Consider the following 23,651-nt stretch of genomic DNA (forward strand, 5'->3'; position numbering starts at 1 on the left):
TTTAATTTAACCAGAAAATCCTTGTGTGGTCTCCTTTTTAATGTTATCCCACCAAACAAGCCTGGTGGACGTAACACAATCGAAAAACATTAAGAAAGAAAAAAAAATCTAGGAAGTGCCGCCCCCCCCCCCCCCCCATGTCATTATGGTTTAGGCTGCTATGTGTAGATCTCCAACCTATTTAAGAATAAGTCTGTAATGTAGCAAAATGTGGATTTACAGGGCTGATGTGTTTGTCTTCAACATTTAACTGATTGCACAATATACAGAGGTTACTTTCTATTGGCCTCTTTGTGTAATTTAGATACCTATTTGTGACATGTTGTTGTATAATAAGGGAACTAGTGCTTTAACGCAGCTCTGCACGTGACAGAATCTGGATCTGGACACTGTGAGCTGGCAGGCGTTTGCTTGTTAGTTTAACAGAGCAGACATGAGCCGAGCTCAGCACACAGTTGGGAGGCTGGCCATGGCTTTAGATGACCCGATCATCACCTCACTCTTTGCTTTGTTTCCTGCTTCCGATGAACACCATCTCTAAAATATAACACAGTGGTAAAATTTGCTTTTAATCCCTGCTGCAGACTCTTTAGCCTGCGTCTGACCTGGACAGGAAGCGCTTGCTCTGTGCATCAGCCCTGACAGCTCTGCATGCTTTGAGTGAAATAGAAGTATACATGTTTATAGCTGGACTCTGAATGCTTGTTTTCACGCCCGGAGCACATCTTTTAGATGCAAGTCTGATGGACGGAGCGTGGCGTGTGACTATAGTCGGCCTGTGGAATCAAACTAGTGGGCAGCCAGAGGAGAAACCTGATAAAAGGAAGTGGCAGGGATGTAAAATACCCTCAGGTTGTCTGAATCCCGGTTGAGGGCTAAAGACAAGCCATGCATCTTCTGCGCTGCGGATATGCAAGGTTTTCGTTTATCTCTGTTCGCAGAGATGCTGCATGTTTGAAAGCAACAATCTGAAAGTCCAATTTTATCTTGTTGGTTATTGCCTAGTCAGACTAGGGATGTTATGTGGATGAGGAGAGGATTTCTTGATATAGTCAGTCTGTAACTATAGGTCAAATCCTAAATAAGAACTGTGCTTGCTCTGTGAGTGTTGGAACAGGATTAACATGAAACATTTATCACCAAACCAAGCATACCAAATGTGTAACCAAATGTGTAACCAAAACTCACATCTGGTTATTAGCGGGCTTATACTTTTTAGATAAAGCCCAAATCCTGCAAGATCATTAGAGAATATGAGACTCACTACAGGATCATCTAAAAAAGTGAAAATATGACTGAAATATTGATTTATTTCCAAAACTAATGTAAAATAGGAAATTAATATCTAGATTTTTAAGCATGTATTTCTACTGAGTTGATTATATCTTTCAGCCAATGAAAATTGTATATCACATAAGACCAATTAAAAAAAGATTTTAATACAGAAGTCTTTTGAAAAGTATGTCCCTGTCATGTCCAGTATGAGCACCGATTACTTGGTTTGGGCTTCTTTGCATGAATTACTACATCACCGAAGTGTGGCACGGAAGAGATCAGCCTGTGGTTCTGCTGAGGTGTTCAGGAAGCTCAAGTTGCTTTATTAGTGTTCTGTGTTGTGGGATCTGGTGTCTCTCATCTTCCCCCTGACAATACTCCATATTTATGGCATGATGCAGTTGGTTATTTATGTGCACAGATAGAAATTTATCCACAAGAAAGTTCCAATGATTGATTAGAACCAATCAATCATTTTTCTACATTATTTGCACATGTTTGATTTAAATGAAACACCAAATTCCTTAAAGGAACAATAAGCAAACAATCTATATTTTAGATAGAAAGATTAAAAAAATCATGACGGCAAGAACTAAAGGTAATATTTCAGACGGACTACGGTATGACTTCACACCGCAGCTCTCTGTGTTTTTCTCTAGTCTCTTGTTTACGTGGGCACGTGTGCGCATGTACGTGCATGTGAACTGCTGCCACTCGGGGCTTAGCCCCTCCATGCCCTAAAATACCACCGATAGAGCAGCGCAGTGTTGGAGCAACATGGCGGAGACAACCCCAGCAGATCAAATGTTCTCTTGCTAACAGCATTATCACGTTATGAGTTACTTACGTCTTCACTTGAAATGTTCCTCTGAAAGGTGAGGCTGTTTTGCTGTGTTTTTGTCCTTCACAAATATGTGCATAGAAGGAGATGCGTAAGAAGGGAAGAATGGGCTGGGTGGTTGCTTGGAGCGAGATTCTGGCTTGGAGCGAGAGCCGCAGCTGGTCATACATCTTGTTTTGGTCTAAAGACAAGGCTCAAGCATCACCTAGTGGTAAAATATCGCTTATTGCTCCTTTAGCAACATCTTTTGTTTTATTTATTCAGCTTTTTCTTTGGTGACATTAATGTCAATCTTACTATATTAACCAACAGCATATTTTAAGCAACATCAAAGTAAGAATTCCATAAAGGCAGAAATTAACCTGAAACAGCTCCGACAAATAACACAGAACCAATATACAGAGAAACATTCAACTACATACAATTATATAATATTTAAACAATAAAACTCACTTTAAAAATCTCAATGTTGTTAAGAAAAGGGGTCCTAATGCTGTAGGTAATTTCTTTTATTGCTCAGGAAGTTCAATGTAGCTTTCCTGTGCCTGTGATAAGTACCAAGGTCAAAGATAAGACGCAATCTGCTCTCTGTCCTCGAAGAGATGCTGCAATCTTTTTAGGAGTTGGGTTGTTTGAACAATGGATTATATTTACTGCTTAGTTGGAAAAAAAACCCTGTGTATTCAGAATGCCTCTCCCCAGTCCATTACATAGCAACAAAGAGACACACAGCAAAAACCATCCTGCACTCACGATTTAGAGAATTCATGTTTTTGGACTGTAGGAGAAAGCCTGAGAGGAGTCACTAATGCAGAGAAAACATGCAAACTCCACGCAGAAAGACCCAAGGCCAGGTTTCGAACCTAGCTTCAAGGCAAAAGGCAGAGTGTGGCATGGAGCCACCTGTGGGACAAAACTTTGTAGAATCACAGTTTGCTGCATGTACAGCTACAGATCTTTTGTCTCTACCAGCTTTGCTCCTCTGGCGACTGAAATCTTTGGCCATTTTTATTTGAAAAATTGCTCTTGCTCAGTCAGATTTGGTAAAAAGTATCTGAGAACGTAAATGCATATAATTGCTGTATATTTAGGGCTGTTGTCCTCCACCCCATTCTCAAGTCTTTTTCTGCCTCTAGCACAGGGGTCGGGAACGTATGGCTCGCGAGCCAGTTGTGGCTCTTTTGATAATTTCATCTGGCTCGCAGATAAAACAAAATATCACCGCTATTGTTTTCATCCGGGTTTCTCGCGCATGCGCGCCGACTGGAAGGCAGAAGGCGAACACAATGGCGGGCGCAAAGACCCGCACGGTAGGTTAAAAAAATTGTTCACAAAGGATTATTTTGGTGTTTTTGTCTTATTTAAATGGGTGGAGGTGTCGGTGACGTTGCAGCGTAAACACAGACGTACTAGCACGCGTGAACAAGGGCGTAGTGCAGCCGCCGTCTGCTGCTGCTGCTGCAGACGGCGGCTCCGCTTCTCCCGGCCCCGTCTAGCGATCTCCAACTCCCCTCCGCCGCTATTTCAGTAGAACAGTGACCAGTGCAAAATTAAGTTGTATTTACCAGAGATGAAGTGTAGACTGCACATTCTGTCGGGGTATGATGGCTCCCCCAGTCGATGTGCCTGGGTCCTTCTTTATTGAAAATATCCATTTCTTTTCTCTTTCTTCGGTAAACGAAAGAAACGTACATCCAACGAATTGGAATGCCTCTATGTGCAACCGGGAGCGCAACAAGTCGTAGGCACTGTTTACATTTCGAAAATAAACTAAAAGCACACTCTAATTCACCCGTTTTGTAATGATAGAATGCGAGAACAGTCCTGTGTTTGCCTACAAGTGGAACCCGGACGTCACGCGTGAACTACCCTATTGGCTCTCACTGAAATTAATTTCCAGATATTTTGCTTTCATGGCTCTCTGAGTCAAGAAGGTTCCCTACCCCTGCTCTAGCAGGTTTTCTTCCGGTATCACCCATTATTTAGCTGCATCCATCTTCTCATCGACTTAGACCAGCTTCCATGTTCCCAACTTGATGAAAGCTTCCCTACAGTATCATGGTGGCAACCTTTATACTTCATCACAGAGAATGTGTGTTTAGGCTCAATGTGTGGTGTTAGTTTCTTGTCACACGTAGTTTCTTCTATGTACGTTTATTTCTCCAGCGCACCTTCTATGTCCTTTACATAGCTTGAGGCAAACAGATTTCTTTTGGGTTTTCTTTCAGCACTGGCTTTTTTTATTTTAAAAATTACAGCTTTTTGGAGGTTGCAACCAATCGCTGTCTCCTCGTTGGATTCTTCCACCTCAGCTGTGGATCGCTGCACGTTCTCCATAGTTGCCAATGACCTCTTGTGTCCACCATCTCCCTGATCGGAGGCTATTTTGCAAAGAAATTTTGGCAAGATTTCCAGTCTCTAGATCTGTAAAGCAGGCAGAGACAGAAGACCTAATTTGAGTGAAAGGCGATTCTACAAAGTATTGGTGCAGGAAGGCTGAACACAAACCCGGACCACACGGGTAACATTTGAATTTGTAAAACAATATGAAAGCCATGTAGGGATTTTCTTTTACCTCTGCAAGGCATTGCTTGATTGACAGTCATTCCCTATTTAAGTTTAAAGAAGTGAAGATTGCACTACAACATGTCTTTTAACGAGCACAAACTTATCAGACAAATCATTTTAGATTTAACTGGATGATTAGAGTTGTTTTCTGCAGTAAAACACACATGCTGATTTTCGCAGTGACATTCCTGAAGAGTTGCTGGTCAGCCACTGCAACAGTAATATTTCTTTCAATTGCTGTCTAAGGATTGTCCTGCTGCAACACGAGGAGTTTCCTGGCGTTGTGTGCACAGATTAGCTTATACTTATGACAGACTGAGGGGAGGAGGAGAGTTTGAGCATACTCGGTTGTGTGCTCAGTGACTGGAGATGAATAATCCCCCAGCCCCTGCTGCTCAGAAGTCAGCAGCTGACCGCCGCTCTGCTCAGCTCTCCGACTGAAGGTCTGCTCACACAGCTCTCAGAGAGCCTAGAAGGCACAGCTGGGTAATGTTGGATCCCCGACTCTAGTCTAAAAACTGGATGTACCTGCTTGGAGCTTTTGGTAACGCCTGGATTAGGAGGGTCTGGACGACCTGGCAGACATTGACAACAAGCGGCACAGGTTTCCACTGGTAACATCTTAAGGTAATTTGCGCTGATGTTTTGAAAAAAAAAAAGCATTATTGGACAACAATGACTTAATGTAATAACTTAATGTTATAAGCACTAGTTTTACATTTATAAACCTATTTTCTCATGCAACTTGCAGAAGATGTAGAAGTTCACAGTTGAAATATGAAAAACTGTATTCCTGCTCCTTTCAGCTTTAAAATGCCACATTTATCTTACTTTCTATCAAAGATGCAAAGTGAAATTCTTTCATATATTCCCCCCCTACATACCCTAAAGTGTGACTCTGAGGGTTTAGAACAAACACGGAGCTCTATAAGAGCAGTTCTCACGGTGCTGATTATGTAAGCCGTTGCCAATTATTTCAACGTGCATTTATGCACAGTGAGGCTCGCAGTGCATCGACGTACTCAGGCGAAAAAGACCGAGGAGGCGCTTAAACTGAGAATGAACTGATGGGCTGACTGCTTCATTTAAAACTCTGATAAGACTAAAATTAGCTGTTTTGTTCAGAAAGGATATGAATTGTGTGGGTGAGATAAATGTTCAGAAAATTTGAGCACACTCTACAACACCGTGTGAGTTTGGACATTTGGCTAATTAAGATCAATTTTACAGATCCAGAAAAAAATTAAGTAACATAAAAAGTAATAAAAATGACAAAAGACCCTTTAAAAATCTATCAAATGTCACCCAAAATTCAATTTCTGATGAGCAATGAATCATGGCACCATATTTAACATAACTAAAAATCATTACTCAGCATTTTGAAGATTTACCCTGCATAAACTTCAGACATTTAGGTGGGTGTGCTCTTGACTTTGAGCTCAATGCTGAAATCAAAAGAGCTGCCTGAGGCCTTCAGAAAAAAAGTTTAGCAGCTTCTGAGACTAATAAGAGATTTAAATAAGCCAGAAAATAATCTAAAGGCAGTCATTCAATAAAAAAGTGAACAAGTAGAGGACTTTCAAAACAGTCTCCAACAGGCCCAGCCCAGGTTTGTTTGTCAATGCAAAGCTCACCGCTGCAGCAGACTAAAAGATGCTAAAAGAATTATGTTTAGTACTGTCAACATTTATTTATTTTTTGTTTAGGTAAAAAAAATCATCCTTGTTACTCTAGGTTGAATACAAATATATTTCCCTTTAGATTTGTGGTCATGTTGAACTCAGGATGTTTACTCAGGAAATTAGATTTACATTTCATTGACATGACATTTAACATTTTTATGCTTAATCTCACCTATACGTAGGAGCTGCTCTTGATATTTAAATTCTGGTGACAGAAATCCAGTACTATAAAGTGACAATGCATGCTATATTTGATGAGATTTTAATAAATCAATATTAAACTCATTGTTCTCATTCATAGTCTGAATTATCTATATAAAACAGTCCACATTTAGCAACATTAAATCAGTTCTAATAGGAATATCTTTAGAAGCAATGTTGAATTAAACAAAAGCTAACTTACCACTCATAGAATAAAAAATTAACCATGGAGGATTACCTGACAGACAGTATGATATTTGGTCAGTCTAATCCATTCTTTTTGCAAGAAGAACTAATCCATCAGTGGATGGCGCGTGCAGAACTGCTGCCAGTGTCTCTCAGTAGGACGTTTGTGCCTTAAAACTATTGACTATCCATTTGTCAATAAAGCTGATGGGCTGGAACAACTAAGAGATCATAAAAAGCATTTACCATTATGTTTTCCCCTTACGAAGGACTTTTCTGTCATGTAAAGAGCAATAAAGTGACAGAGCACACAGAAGTAACCGCAGAAGCAAAAGGACTTGTTTTATAGATTTAAAGTATAAATATTTTAAGAAGTGTTTCAGATGTAAGCAGGAAGCCAACTTTCCGAGGTGGGAATGTGGGCAGATCTACGACTAGAGTTCTGCACAATTAAAAGAATAATTTCCTTGCATATGGAACAGAGAACTAATGCTTCTGCTTTTTCCAAGCTATTCATTTGACAACAGTTGGCAGTGCATGTCTTATTTCATAAATTTCATAAAAGCATACTCACCACAGTAGTTGTTTCACCCACCTGACTGAGTTCCCACCTGACAAAAATCAGGAGAAGGTTGACAGATAATCCCACAACCTTTAAAGCAGTGACTCACATAATTTTAAAACTGCTACTGTTCTTACTTCCCGTGGCACCTAGCTGTGCTGCCGCGCTAATGGAAGTAGAGATTAAGTTTCTGTTGTTGTAGTCCTCTGCAGTGCTTTATTCAAAAACCTTTTTTTTTTTTTTAAATAAGAGGTTCTTCTTTGATGCTTGTCCGCAGTTACTGTTGAGTTAAACAGCTAGGTCCAACAACACACTGGTTTAGAGGATGGACAAATATGAACATTTTTATTTACAGTAGTTGTTGAGGAGTTTAGATTTGGGTTTGCTGGTGTTCTTTGGATTATGGTCCAGCAGCATAACCCAGTTACACTTGAGCTCAAGATCACAGACGGATGAAACGACATTCTCCTTCATGATTTCATGATGGAGAGCAGATTTCATGGTTCCATCAGTTATGCAAAGTCGTCCACATCCTGAAGTAGAAACCATCAACTACCACCACCATCTTTGACTGTTGGTGTGACGTTGTCATTCCTGAACAATCTTTGTTTCGCACCTGGTGTGACATGTGCAAAAATAAAGGTCATCCGGTGTGACACCTTTCAAAAACATTCATGTGTGTCTTCTTAGTCCGTAAAATATTTTCCCAAAGTTTTTCCTGTATGAGTCTGTCTGTCTGTCTGTACAGACAATGGTCCTCATTGTGGTAGAGTTCCATTTGTTTTTAAATATCCTTAGATCAGTGCATGATTTGTTGCTTTTTAAGATGTTTTAGCCAACTGTTAACGTGGCTTCTGGATGGTGTGGCAGTGGTCAGACCCGTGGCTAATGAGATTGAACTGTGTTTTCAAACACATTGTGTGAGCTCAGCTAATTCTTGATTTGACAATGAGGGCAGCTACTTTGACACATGGGGCAAGGTTGGTTTGGATAGCATGTCTCCCTTAAAACACAGAATCATCACATGATTTTTATTTTTTAAATCTACTCAGATTATCTTTGTCTGATATTAAATTAGTTTAATGATGTGAAACAGTCAATGGTGCAAAAACAACAACAACAAAAAAAAACACAAATACTTTTTTACGATACTGTATCTAATTGCAATGAAAGCATTAGGAAAGTTCATATATGTGGATATTGTTGTCTGCCACAAAATTGTGAGACTAAGTGTTTTTCTGCACTCTTGTCAGTGGTCCTAATCCTTCTTTCAATCAACCCCCTGTGCACACTGAAGCCTGTCTCTCTGGGCTCAAACAGGCTCGGTTCATTTGTTCCTTCGCTCCTGAGTTTAAGTGCTTCTGGATAATCCTAATCCTTTAATTGTCAACAAAGATTGATATGACAGCTGAATTGACTCCGATGGCTTCAGCGTATTTGCATTGATTAAATTCAACTAATTAAATCTGTTGTTTGCACTTATTCGAAACCACTCTGTGGTACATGTTTTAAAAACCTTACTTGACTATGACATTAATCTATTTATTTCAAGAGCAAGTCATTTAAGAACGAGCATATTTAAATGTAGGTTCCCTTAAGGCTTTCTAAAGGGATTACATTTACTTCAGAGAGCAGAATTGAATTTAAAGCATGACCTCTCAGGACATTTCCTTCTGGGGGAGAACAGAAATCCTAGGTTTAGAGTTTCCTTCAGTCTCTGTTGACCAACAGATAGAAAAGTAAAGATTATCAGCTCTGCACTAAGAGGTTCTCAAGTTGCTTTTTATTGCCCACAGTATAGTTACTGCAGCACAAAATCACTTGGTGCCATTTTCCCCAATCGATTTTGACTCATCAAGACTTAGTTGAAAATACAAGTTTGCAGATGTTTGTAAAAGAGTGAATATAAAACATGATGAGTATTTTTTTTATTATTCAACAAATTTCTAAAACAAGGAGTTTATAATTCTAAAAAACAATGCCTGGATTAGTATTCAGGTATATGTAGAAAGTCAAAAAATGTGACTTTTAATCGGTTATTTGAAAGCTATTTTTTTTAAATAAAATAAAAATAGTAATACTTGTCAATGGGATGACAGTTCTAAATATTTCACACACAAAAATTCAATTTAGTTGAAGTTAAAAACCATCTTGGATTACATTAAATTGTTATTCTTTGGCTAATATGTTACAGGTGCATTTACCTGAAGGTTCAAATGACATTACCGGTCAGCCAGTGACGTTTGAAGGTTCCTTTTCTCCAAGTCATCAGGAGTCTATGCCATTGACTGAGACGTTCACAAGTCTATTCTTTTTCAAATCCAAATGAAGTCTCTGATGGAAACGGTTGACCTCTCATTGGATGTATGCTTTCTTATCTCTATATAAGAGTGCACTGACATAGGTTAAACTCAAATCTTAGACTGCTTTGTAGTTAATTTCACACATGCACACTTAAAATTATGTTTTTTTGTTTCATTCGCAATGTAGAGGCCTGTCTAAACTCATGTAAACTATTTAAACCAGTATCGGTGTTTGCCATTAGCAATAAGCTGAAAGTAATTCCTACACCCAAACATTATTTAGGTATGAATGGGAAGAGATAAAGAAAGTTCAAAACTCACCTCACTTTGGGGCCTTGGTGTGTTGTCATTCATCCACCAGGAGACACAGCTCGACTTTTTATTTGCATTGTACATTTTAATTTAATGTTTAGAACAGAATTTTAGGAAATGAGAGGGGTTACAGTGGAGATGAAAACCTGTAGAGAGGAGGGTTTCTCCTTTTCACACATATGACCTATCCACATCATTATTTATTCATTTATTTTAAATCTAGAGCCTCATTCACCTAATCACCTTCTCACCTGTGCACACATTCATTCGTTGGGACGTAGATTAGCAGACAACCTGGGGACGAGTGCCTTGCTCAGAGGCACATCAACCCGTGGCAGAAGGAAGCTGGAGTCAAACCCATGACTGCCAAATTGCAAAACTATTCAACCCCCTTGTCAGTCATCTCTGTAAAGTGTGTAAGTCTGGGTTTGAAATTAGTTTTTACATCCTTAAAACCTCCAGAAAAAGAAAAAAAAAAAGAAAGAAGTGGGAAAATCGGCAAGAAATTGCACCAGAAGTTTTTGCCGCTGAAATGTTTTCTGAGATTACCAGAGGTTTTCTGAACAGTGGCCATTTGTCTGGAGCGTTGCATCTTATTTGATTTTGCCTGTGTCTCAGAGAAAAAGTGAGTTGCTTTCTCCCGCTCTGCTCCCCATGGTGCTGAGGTGGGAAGGAGGAACTGTGAAGCGAAAGGCTGGTCTATTGCAAAACTAGCTTCCATAACACTATTGGGCCTGAACTGGTCATGAACAGAGGCCTTGAAAAATAAGACACGCAGAAACCTTTAAAAAAATATATATTTTAGATTTTCTAATACTTCAAAGGTAGGTCTTCAGTGTTTATATTTAAGGCCTGACTCAGCAACAAAACATTCAAACAGTTCTGGGCAGTATGCACCCTTTGGGTGGCACCATTGTTTGCTGACTTTTCTTAGTAATACCATTAAAATATGTAAATTACTTATATTTATGACTCAGCATAAAGAGAAGACAATGTCGGAGGCTAATAACCTAAAGTCAATTGATTTAGAGTTAATTTTGAGGGCCACATCCATGCGGTCTCCATTATGAAGGCACAACACGAACAATTATTTTAAACCATTACGTTTAAAATACCATTAACATTCCTGATGAATCAGGCGCACCAACTCACAGGTAAATCTAGGCGTCCCTGTGAGAGGTGTGATTACATAAGAGAGAGACTTCTAAATATATTCAAATCACACACTAAGCCAAGTCTTGAGGCTTTAAATATCCAGGGTTTCACATTAGACACTGACCGCCCATCCTGTGCTAGTCTTGATTTGTGTCGACATGTCTTTGAATTTATTAATACTAATATTTTCTTGAAGGGAATAAGGCATGATTCGCTTTTGGCCCATTGGCTGCAGATGAGTTGACCTTCTGTTGCATCAGCATCGTAAACAAAAACACGGCATTTGCATGAACGCATTGGTGCAGAACGATTATTCATTGCCTTCATTATGTAATGTCTGTGTTGCTGCTGGGCACTGTAGGGTTGTAAGGCAGACATTGCAGAATAATCTCACTCTGTCGGGCCTGGAATAAAACTGCCAATTACTTTCACAAATACGATGAATGTCTTAAACGTTATTTATCCATTTCTTTAAACACAGAATAATATATCCATTTTAATAATGTTGTCCTCTCTGTTGGCATTGAGCCCTACTTGCATTGGCATATAAAGACCAACGGCAATAAAGTAGCAAAAAAACGTCCTGACAGCCAAAAGACTTGTAATGACAAATATAATGATTTCTTGTGGATGAGTAAAGGATTGATTGGTGGTGGTCTCTTTAATCAGAGAGTGCACTAATGAGAGACCAAGAAGCAGGATATGTTGTCGGGACAATAGAAAAATAAAAAAACGTACAACAGAGTAGATTGCCACCGAGTGCTCTTTATTTGCTAAGAAGAGGAGTCGGTTACACCCCAGATTAACAGATTACATTTGTGGTTTTATGGTATGTTTTGTCTTGATCTGCAAACATAAGGTACTTACACTAACAGGCCACTTTGGTGCATCGGGTTGGACTTTCCTTTGTTTTCCAAACGGCTGTCATTTTTCATGGCATTGATTCAACATTTCCTGGAGATTTTGCTCCATATGAACAGGATTTCATCACACATATGTTGCAGATTTATCGGCTGCACATCCGTGATGTTAATCTCCCATCTCAAGATACGTCCAAGATTTCTATGTTGGATGAAGATCTGCTGACTGTGGAGGCTTTTGTACATTGAACTCACTGCCATGTTCAAGAAACCATTTAGTGATCATTTGAGATTTGCCTCATAGTGCGTTATTATGCTATAAGTAACTTTCAGAAAATGGGTACATAATGGTTATAAAAGGATGGACAAGGTCAGCAAGAATACTCAGACGGACTGTGTGTGTGTGTGTGTGTGTTGTGTGTGTGTGGTGGGCCATTTGCAAGGCTTTTGCCCTTGCCCTCCGTTGCCGTGTTGACTGAAATAGCCCCCTGCCTTTTTAATACGCTATAAATGAATAAAATAAGCTAAGCACATACAGAACACACAATGCAAGGGTTCCCAAAATTTACTACTTTTTGGCCTTTCTAAAACATCCAGGTGTTTTTCCACAAATGTGTGTAAATGCTTGGAAATGTACTCCTACCTGGCCAATACTTTACTTTCCATAACCTACATTAGGCGTAATCAATTTTTTTTTCTGAAAATGATGACAATAAAGTCATAACACTTTGAGAACAAGGTCAAAATATTACGAGAACAAAGTCACACCATCGTTTCATAGTCCTGATACTGCTAATAATTTGATGCTGATGTGCTGAAAAGGTTTTCTTATTTGTGAAACGGAAACTAAAGTATAACTTTACAAGCTTTTCAACATTCGTAGTTTGAAACAGGGGGCAGACAGCGTTCTTTTTTAAGACTTACCATGAAATTGCTACTGTATTCTCGTAATTTCCAAAAACAACAAAATAGCTCCAAATCCCCTCGCCTAACGGGGGTCACCAGTCTCTGGCACTCGTATTTTGGCGGTCGCAGGCTGAAATGTTGGTGAAACCCTGACATAATGAACAAGGTAAACATGACATGCATGTGAGATCTCACTTAAATCACACTCTTTTTCATGGCTTAGCACAGAAAAATTACGCTGCACATACAGCCAGTAATAATAAGGCAGGCATGTGTTTGTTTCACTGCTCAGAGCAGTGTTACCCAGTGGGTACGAATTCATGCACAATTGGAATAAAAAAGTCAGAATAAATAGTGGCAGATAAGTCTACAAAACGTTGGGCATGAAATAACCAACTATGCTTCCAATATAAGTTGCAAAATAACCAGCACCCCTTAGAGGGTGACTAAACCCCAAATCTACCTACCTTTCTTTTAAAGATACATTTTAAAACTTTGGCCTTAAGGTTACTATCTTTGTGGTACAGTGCAAAGCTTGATATTTTTGTGTAAATTTGTTCAATTGTACTATTTTTGGCCTAATACTGTCTTAGTGCTGACCTACATGGGCTGAAACGTGGCTACTGCATTTGAATTTTCCTACTGGTTAAAAGTGTACAGCTTAGTACATGTCTATTTTACAGACCTGCGATCGAGAATACAACCGGTTCACTTGGAAGTTGGAATTGTGAGCATGGGGAATAATCACCGATAGCGTTTGCTACTGCTTCGAACGTTAGCAGTGATGATGCAACTTGGTGGAATTTTTCAAAATTTATCCGGGGGTCATAGTTTTGCTTTTACATCGGGGTTAGTTACACTTTAAAGTTTTTTTGTGATCTAGTATATGTGATTTTCTTTGTTTATTTTTAATCTCATTGCATTCCTGGTTTTCAGTGTTGGTTTTGTAATGATATTTACTGCCCAAATAGATTTTCTGAAGTTTTCTGTGCACAAATGCATGCTTTCCATAGGGGGTAAACTAGTCATTCTGCTCTTCCCTTGAGTTGCATACAGGAGCCATCAGCAGATCCTAAAAGCTCCTTCTGGTTTATGACCAAACCTGGTAAACAGACTTAATGATTTTCATATTAAATTTCAGCTCTGTGTATATATGGCCCTCAGGGCTAGCGCACTAAATTATCTAATTTCAACGTTTATGAACAGAGTGCTCATTCGGACTGCTGCAGGGGAGACAAACAGTATAGATCATATACGATCATATACGAGTGTATAAGAGTGTCTTTCTTTCACCACAAGCTAAACTTTAGATAAGTCCAATGTGGGTGCCGCTCCTGTGGGTAAGGCTAAGGGCAGGGTTTTTTTGAGATCTGAAAATACATAAAAATAGCTGTGGAAATACACAATACCCAGATTGACCGACTGACTGGCCTTAATGTGAGTTAATGAGTCAGAAACGAGTCATAAAACTAGATGTTTACTCTACATAAAAGCTAACTTTTGTTTCTCACTATCTGACACTGAATCAGGCTGAACTTTTTAACCTCACAAACAGAAATTATTTCTGAAATGCTTGCTAATATGAAACAGAAAAAAATGGTCTGATTTTGCAGTGAGAAATGAGGGTCATAATCTTTTTATACAGCGTATGTGAATTTCTGGTTACAACTGTGTGTTTTACTTATGTATGTGCTGTGCGAACATTTTCGATAAAATAATGCTTTACTTCTAGATTGTGTCTGTGCAACTTTAAACTATTGATATGAAAATGAAAGGCATGTTTTGTCTTATAGAAATATCATCACTGCATGGCTGGACTTCTTGCTCCACCCTATGGCGTGATGGACAGCAGCGGGTCTGACAGTGAGTACTTAAGGGGTTTTCTTTTGTTTCAGAGCGTTTATTAGGGTTATTTATTGTACTTGTTCTGACATCATTTACAGCACACTGTTTTGCGTTAAATCGTCTGAGGTTCCAGTGGGCTTCTTCGCTAAACGGGATAATAAAGTACAATTCTGCTCAACACAGCTTGCTCTTTGTATGTTTTTCACCGCGTTCAGTGTCCTCTGGATGTGGATGGGATCAGCAGCTTAACAAAGCAGCACATGTGAAACTTCAGTGACGCACGCAACATAAATTCCCAGGAATATGCACTTATAGGTCTAAATTGCATTAACTTAGCGTTAAGAACATGAATTGTATGGTAAAGGTTTTAGTATGTGTTTCGTTCATGCTACAGTTCCTGGCAGACGTTTTGACACTCCTTGAAGCGGTTCACATTTCCTTGTGTTGCTTGTGTCGCAAACGTCAGAGTTTTTTATGAGAATTTTATGTTAGACCAACACAAAATAGCACATAGTTGTTTGATGGAAGGGAAATTATACATGGTTTAATTATACAAGTGTTGTAAGCATTTGTATATTCAGCAGAACATACATATTCTTTGGTCTGTGTCATTCCCTTGTAGCTGTGTCTGTATGTACAGAGTCACTAGCCATGCTTGCATCAATGTTTTTATGAGCAATTTGAAGAATCACATTTGAAAAGGTTGATGGAAACGTAAAAAATTCAAAATAACTTCCTCAATTATGCAAAAATGTATTTGTGCTTGCTTGAAGTTTTTTTTGGGGGGGGGGTTTTCTGAAAAAGAGTTAATGTGTAAAATGGCAAATGGAAACACATTTGTCGAATAAGATACCGACAGCTTTTTCCACCGTTCCACCTTCCTGTTTAATTCAGCTATGCATAACGTCAATTTCTGACAGAATTACGCTTATTGTAGTCTGGTTAATTCGCTCTAAACCAGTAGATGGAATTGGCAGTTTCATTTTTTTTTTTTTGCAATATTGTTTTAAAGATTGCTCAATATGACAATTGGATGAAATCTGACGAGGAAAAGCATTCCCATAGCTGGATGATGAACTAAGGGTCTTGTACAGTGTTGGTTTTCACCTGACCAGAAGTGGGCTCTTCCACATGTTTCATGTGTTCCCCTCAGGGCCTGTGGAAAACATTAACACAGTTTCTGGTGGAGTACATGTTGCCTTGTTGACATATCCTACCTGAGCTGTTGATTTTTGCAGCTCCTCCATATCTACTTTACTGTTTTATTTAGATTTATAACCTAACCCTATTGGTTTAACTGGACTTTATTTAGGGGTATCATAGTAATGAGGCTGGATAGCAATGCATGCCACACTTTTTTAGGTTTTACTAAAAAAAAGTGAAAGTCATGCATCATTTTTCTTTAACATCACAATTATTCTATGCTTTGTGTTGATCAATCAGATTAAATCCTGATGTAGCTTCAAGCTTGTGGTTGCAAAAGAAGAAATGTCAAAAGATGTGAATACTTCAAAAACAGATTATAAGGATTTTGAATAAAACAGTTAAATTAGCAAGAATCGCCAGAAATAAATCTCTGTCTCTCTAACTTTATGGGACCCCGAATCCCCACCCTCTCCTCTGGCATTTGAATAAAATCCAAAACATAGTTTTCTGCAGCAAGTTAACTCAATATTTGCTTTGAGAACTGTTTTAGCTTGATTTTATGTCATGTATCGTAAAAATGATGAGCAGCAGTGTGCGGGGAGAAAATCCAGAAACTGTTGGTTTTCTGTCATCCTTTTAAACTCAGGACCTTAAAGTTAAGGTTTGGGGGGAATCGTTAGCCTTGCTTCCGTCATGCATCAGTACTTATGGCTCTTAATCATGTTTGTCATGTTTGACTACAGTCCAGTTCCTCTGGGATTTACAGTTTTGTGCTTGCGCACATTGTGATCCAACAGGAGTCAAAAGCTGCAAAGTGATGCACTCTCTCTTGTTGAAAGTGAGCTTGTGACCCCTTCAAATGAATTAAACATGTTTTAACAGCTTAAAATTGAAGGTATTTCTGGTCATTCATGCAGTATAGCCTAATCCTGGCACCTACTGCAGCAGAGACTAACATTTTCATTTATTTATAGATTTACTACAGTGAAGCTTTAAAACCAAATAAATGATTATTTAAATGTAAATATTAGTGCTGCAGCTTATAACAATTACATTTTTACTACTTAAACTGTCAGGTTACAATCACCTTAATGTTACTGCCTACTGCACACAGTCATCTCTGAATATCTAAATGCACATTTCTGTAGACGATGCTCAATCTGCATTGTTCAATAAGCTCCATACTACATTATTATCTTTATCTGTCTTTCCTGAATGCTAAAAAAAAATAAATGTAACCCTTGTTTATTGCATGTCTGTTTGTCAGGTTTTTTGCCTTCATTATGTATAATGTGAACTGTAATATGAACTGGAGTAGCCAAAGAAAAATTTTGCTTGTTCCGGGTTCAATAATCTGTGCTGTACATCATTCATGTAGAGAGGTTTTCAGCATCTTATTTCAAAGTAAGTCACTTCACTCAGTGTTCACAAAACCTGTTGATACTTGCAGGTTTTCATTTGCTTGAGTTTCTGTGCAACAAAATATGTTTTTCTGTGGAGAGACAAACATTATCAAACATATCAAAATTCTCATTTTAGTTTAATATCACTAATGATGGTCTAATTACAAACACCTTTTTTCCATTTCATGTATTTTCAAATCTTACTTTATCCACATTGGCTCTCCCCAATGAGCGTTCATAGAGAAGATCCTCAAAACTGCAAAAACACACGAGGAAAACAAGCTAAATCTAAAATTAAGCTGTTCAGCAGAAGAAGACAAAAACTTATTAAAAAAGATACCGAAAAATCGTTGATTGGTAAGATATATTCAGATATAAAACAATATTTTCCAAGCTGAATGTACCAAACAACACTTCCTGGGGAGCTAAAAGTGTGCAAACGGTCCTTAGTTTCAGATAAAATGTAAATGTTCAAATAAAAAATTACAAATAACAGTCAGTTTACAGAACAATGTAAAATAACGTGTAAGAATACATGAAGAATATAGGAGGCAGAGCAGCTGCAGGATGGAGACTTATTACAGAAACACAGAGAAACCCGTAGAAGAATCTAACAGAAACATGACAAAAATTAACCATAAAAGTCAAAAAGCAAACATAAAAACAACATCAACATATGATTAAACTAGAAAAGGAAGCACAAATGGATTAACTAATAAGGCAACTTATACCTAATAATAAAAGAAGACTAAATATGGTAAAAAAAAATGTGAAAGCAGCAACACAAAAGAAACACAAAACCTCAGACACCTTAGGATGCCCATCTCTCCTTTCCAGAGAGATAGAAAGGAGAGACAGACAACAATATTTTTTTTCTGTTCTTCAGAGACAACAAGTTTCCTTAAATGTTTTTAAAAATAATTTCTAAATAGTGAAGGTTTGTTGAGTAGCTGTGGAATCACCTTATGGGCACATTTGCTCAGGAAAGAAAATGTCTTCATCTAAATGTATGTTATAAATGGAATACAACTGGAAGTTTTTTTTTTTTTTAACTAACTTTTGATTTTTCATTCGGACTATTTGTCAAATAAGGTTGCAGAATTCATTTGATTTTGTTTATCTTTTTTATTATTTTCAACTAAATAGATTTTCACCTTTTTTTAACTAACTATCTTATTGTATTTTCTCTCTTTTTCATTAGGGGTGCCGGAAAAAGAGAACATAAGCAACAATTCATTTGTTTCAGTGTCCAGCCATCCAAATAAGGTACTTCTTTTATCTTTTATCACTAGCTATGTTTACATTCACACAATTTCAAGATTGGATTGAAATATATTCGGATTAAAATAATCGGATTGTACCGTTTATATGGGCACACAATCAATTAATCCGATCATAATGTGCCTTTATACGCACCTGGCTTTATTCAGAATATTACCACTCTGACATGTGCAGTTATCAAATTTCTCTAAAAAAAACCTGTTAAATGTAGTTTTAAATCATGCAACAACCGATGAAAAGAGTCTAGGAAGTGGAGATGATGCATGTTCTTTTGCCTTGTGTGTGTCTTTAAGAAAGCAGACAAGCTTGACATATTTTCTTATTTTGTACACCTCTCTATCTGTGGATGGGGATAAATAAAGAATCACGAAGCTATTTTAAATTTAGCCTCAACATAAACAAGAGGACGGGAGTTTTTTTTTTTTGTCTCCATCCTCAACAGTTCCTGTCCCACCTTTCCCCTGGAGCTCATTTCCTGCTTGATAATGTGGCACCGCGACGGATTTATGGTGCCTGCTTTGTTCAAACACCAAGTTTAGTCACAACACGATTGTTCACTTATGTAAAAATGCAGATAAACCTGAGGTACACTGCAAAAACTGAACTAAAAATAATTAACAATTTCTTGAAATTAGTGCATTTGTCCTTGATTTGAGCAGGTAAATAAGATGATCTGCCAATGGAATAAGATTTATGCACTTAAAATAGGAACAATTCATCTCCATCGTCTTATTTCAAGTGCAGTATATCCAATTATCTTATTTTAGGGGTCAAAATACTCATTCTATTGGCAGATAATCTTATTTACCCGCTCAAATCAAGGACAAGCGCACTAATTTCAAGACATTTTTACTTATTTTTAGTTCTGTTTTTGCAGTGTAGCTTTCAGGTTCAGCAGCGATTAAACAAATGCACCTTTAACTTAACAGAAAAAAACTTGTCTCAGTAAATTAATTTCTTGCGAATAAAAGTCAGACTTCCCCTGGCCTCAGTCAGAGACCAAAGTGATGGAAAAATGTACAGAAGTCATGTTTTTCATATTATCTGTCCCACTAAGGCTAAAGAATAACCTTATTCAAGACTTTTAAGAAACTGACTGTAAAGAAATGTGGACATGGATGCCCTGATTAAGACTGCGGGCTCATGAAAACACAATAGCTGCTCAGTCTACGTCCCAAAGTGGAAGGATCATCAGTTAAAGTAGAGCCCAAATGCAACTGGACTTTTCCTCATTTCCTTCTTTTCTTTCCCCATAAGCCATAACTTCTCTTAGAAATTAGTTGAAAATATATTTTTTGTTTAATTTCCTTTTGCAGAAGTCCTTTCCCGAAAGCCCAGCCAAACTCTACGCTAAAAGCCCGTCTCAGGTAGAAACCTCAGTCACCTTCTGGATTCGGTGCTCAGTCGGGAAATATTTCTGTGGCAAGTAAGATTCCCGTTGTGAAGTGAGATAATAATGAGCCGAGTCCGTTCAGGTACCCTCTGAGAAGATCCTGCGGGCGGGGAAGATCCTCCACAACGCCATCCTTTCCAGAGCGCCTCACATGATCCGAGACAGGAAGTATCATCTGCAGACGTACAGGTTAGTTGTTTAGCTGTAGCTCTGAGATTCTGTTTAAAGATCAGAAACCATAAAGTTTTCACCCTGTCAGCTGTTTCCAGGGTTGTATCCAGAAATCCAATATATAATATATAACATGACCAGAATCGAAATGCATGAGCCCTAAGACAGAAGGAGTGATATAAACATTTCCTGCTCAAATTTGAATCCATAAAGTGAAAATGCAGGTCCCGATTTATTCATTGAGGGGGAAGATGGTCAGGGAAAATTATTTAAAAACAATCTGTTGTGATCCCAGTCAGCTTTTAACTCACCTTAGTGACAAATGACCGAATGTGGCAATCTACACATGTTGGAAGGGGAGTTATGGTTACTAAATTGCAATCAGACAGTAGCTGCATTCAAACAGTCACTCTTTCACTTGGCTCAGACACACACAAAAGAACAAAAACAACCACAAGTCGGGCTCAGAAGGACAAGGAGAGGAGTCTGTATATTGATAGAGAACACATGGAAATAATAATAAAAAAACATAGTAAAAAGAAAAAGTGTCCTGATGCATGACTTGATGCCACTTTATGGTCTGCCCGTTTACTTCCTGCTCGAGTTATCTGTCCTAGTTGTGACATGAACTCGGTTGTTTCCTCTTGCCTCGGCTTTGGGCCGTTCCTTCCCTTGAATAAACAAAGGAAAGCCTTTTTGTTTAAGAAACAGAAGGTGCAAAGGGTTTGAACGTTTTAAGCTGTCTTATATGTATATTAGCACAGTTATTTTTAAATTATCCCGGGGAAATAACTGTTTCTGACATAGAGAATGTTTATTTTCCGGGGAAGGATGAGAAATTTGGTCTTTTAACCTTTATTTCCAGACTATACGATCTTTGAGGCCAGAATGCTCACTACATCGTTATACATTTTTAAATTAGTAGTCTATTTATAGTGTTACAGTCTTTGACAGTGAGATGCTTCAAGATGTAGGTGATTTTGGCTATCCCACCAACCAATATCATGGAGGGCCAACTCAAGTCAACCCAAGTGACCATTAAAAATCTTGTTTCTCTTCGCTCTGGTGTGCAAAACCAGAAAGGAGGGTTGTCTGCTGAGCTGGAAGAGAGAACAATCTTCCCTACGGCTTGTACCAGGGTCACAGCACCATAGAGTAAAAAAAGAAAGAAAAGAAAAGTGATTTCTTAATATATGGGTTTAAATGAGGCTGTGATCAGTGTAATATTGAAAAATTATCAGACTAAATATTTCTCCGGGTCCTGCTGAAGGTCTTTCAAAACCAAGAGACGACATTATGAGCTCCAAAGACCTGACTGAAGCAGAGGGAACAAGTAGCCAAAGTCCAAAGAAATGCTTAGACCTTTAGAAAGACTTGGAGGATATTAATAAAGACCAACTCAATGACAGAAAGTCTAAAATTATAGAATCAAGAAAAGAGGTATGGGTGTGAACATTTTTACAGAACAATTCTTACCTTTTCGGACATAATAAGATTGAGACATTGATACAGATTCAGGCCTGTGACTAATGAGTGGGACTAGTTTGTAGATATACCCCTTTAAATATAACATATTTTTAAAACATGGGTTGGGGAAAACTTAGCCTTTATTGCATTTTGATTTAACTTTGACATAAACGGAGGGTGAACATAAAACTCCTGATCATTTAAAAGAACTGCTGGGGGGTAAAAAAAAAACACAAATTCAATAAAAGGAATCACCCAAATTTAAGGCAAATCAAGGTGATAAAGACGTTACATAATTTCTCGCCTCTGAGCTTTTATGGAGACCTTTACCTCCTGCAGGCGATGCTGTGTGGGGACAGAGTTGGTCGACTGGCAGATGCTGCAGAGCTCCTGCGTCCACTCCCGCATTCAGGCTGTGGGCATGTGGCAGGTGCTGCTGGAGGAAGGCGTCCTCAACCACGGTTAGACCCTCTGTGATTTCTTCCTCAGCATCTCAGGCCATCCTAGAAGTATCGCTTCTTTTCAAATACGTGCGAATCATGCGTCTGTGCCGTGTTGCAGTGGACGGTGAGACGGGCTTCCAGGACAAGTACCTCTTCTACCGCTTCCTGGTCGATGAGCAGGAGGACGCCTTGATGGCCAGTGAGGAGGAGAGGAGGGAGAGCCAGGAGGAGCTGCAGGACACTCTGCTCTTCCTGTCGCAGATTGGACCAGATGCTCTTCTGAGGATGATCCTCAGGAAACCGTAGGGCTGTGACACGGCACTCACCACAGAAAAGCAAATCAGTGAAATCGTGTATGGGCCCTTTAACCTATTTCCTTGTTCTTTTAGACCATCTGAAAGAACGCCTGATGACTTAGAGATCGTCTATGAAGAACTTCTCCATATAAAGGCTTTATCTCACCTCTCCACCACTGTGAGTTTACTGACAGTCTTCTGTGCACCCCTAAAATATTGTCCCTGTGTAGGAAATTGATTAGATTCATTTAATTAGATGCTTCAGTGGCTTTTTTTGGGGGTTTGAAGGAAAAAAAAAATAGGAATACAGATGCAGCACAAGAAATGTCCAGTATCTTTCAAAAGATTTCTATAACCTGTTCACATTTTGTCATGTTGCATCTTAAACTTTAATTTATTTGTATTTATATGATGTTATTTTTAATAATTTGACCACTTTGGAGAAAAGATTTTATTTTATTTTATTAATTTTTTGGTTAGATGAAAACAAAATCTAACTTTCTGGCTACTAGGCAGCAAAAATCAATAACACTGTGTGGAGGAAAACCAAGGGTACACATCACCCTGAACTTTCTGCTAAAGTGTTGAGACATGGTGGTGTCAGCATCATGCTGTGGGGATGGTTTTCTTCAGTAGAGCAGGAAAAATGAAGGGAGCGAAATGCAGGAGAAACCTTGGAGAAAACCTGTTAGAGGCTGCAAAAGACTTGGCTGGAGGTTCGCCACTTCCAGCAGGACAATGACCCTAAACATACAACACGAGCGCCACGGGAGGGGTTTATCTCAAAGCACATTCATGTCTTAGAATGGCCTAGTTAAAGTTCAGACACAGATGGTTTTGCAAATAGCTGTTCACAAGCTCCGTTCATCCGCTCTGGCTGAGGTGGAGCTGTTTTGCAAAGAAAAATGGGTAAAATATCCGTTTGTAGATGTGCAATGGTGGTAAAAACATATCCTAGAAGACTTGCAGCTGTAACTGCAGCAAAATATGTTTACAGATGCATGCCACACCTTTCAGTAATTCTTTGTAAAAAAAAATAAACTAAATTTGTGAAACCACATATTCTTTTCACTTCACAATTATGTGCTACTTTTTACCGGTCTTTCGCATAAAATCCCAATAAAACACTGAAATTAGTGCTTGTTCAATGACAAAATGTGAAACAACGTGGTAAAAACATTTTTGTTTTTATTTCTGTTTTTGACTGTTTGACCAGATGTGCTAAAATTAAAATCATAAATTACTGTTACTGAATTACTCAATTCAAAACACTCAATGTGCTCCAGCTTTAGATTTACTTTTAACAGTTGTAAAACCTTATGTGCAAACTGTGGCAACACGTCTCTCCTCTTAAA

At 38.4% G+C, this 23,651-nt stretch overlaps 1 protein-coding gene across 5 annotated transcripts in view; it reads left to right on the plus strand.

Annotated features, from left to right (window-relative positions):
- rapgef4a (Rap guanine nucleotide exchange factor 4a) overlaps window positions 1-23,651 on the plus strand; it is a 56,866-nt gene that overhangs the window by 16,084 nt on the left and 17,131 nt on the right. For 4 of the 5 annotated variants that reach the window (XM_036139310.1, XM_036139307.1, XM_036139306.1 and 1 more), the window contains 7 exons: window positions 14,645-14,714; window positions 18,447-18,511; window positions 19,843-19,893; window positions 20,002-20,108; window positions 21,897-22,018; window positions 22,119-22,302; window positions 22,390-22,474. In XM_036139310.1, the coding sequence (XP_035995203.1) occupies window positions 14,645-14,714; window positions 18,447-18,511; window positions 19,843-19,893; window positions 20,002-20,108; window positions 21,897-22,018; window positions 22,119-22,302; window positions 22,390-22,474 (684 nt within the window). Of the gene's footprint in view, window positions 1-5,094; window positions 5,312-14,644; window positions 14,715-18,446; window positions 18,512-19,842; window positions 19,894-20,001; window positions 20,109-21,896; window positions 22,019-22,118; window positions 22,303-22,389; window positions 22,475-23,651 lie in introns of those variants that run through there. The other variant, XM_036139309.1, reaches the window with a different exon arrangement.

This window comes from Fundulus heteroclitus, chromosome 7, assembly GCF_011125445.2.
Source record: "Fundulus heteroclitus isolate FHET01 chromosome 7, MU-UCD_Fhet_4.1, whole genome shotgun sequence".
Classification (NCBI taxonomy): domain Eukaryota; kingdom Metazoa; phylum Chordata; class Actinopteri; order Cyprinodontiformes; family Fundulidae; genus Fundulus; species Fundulus heteroclitus.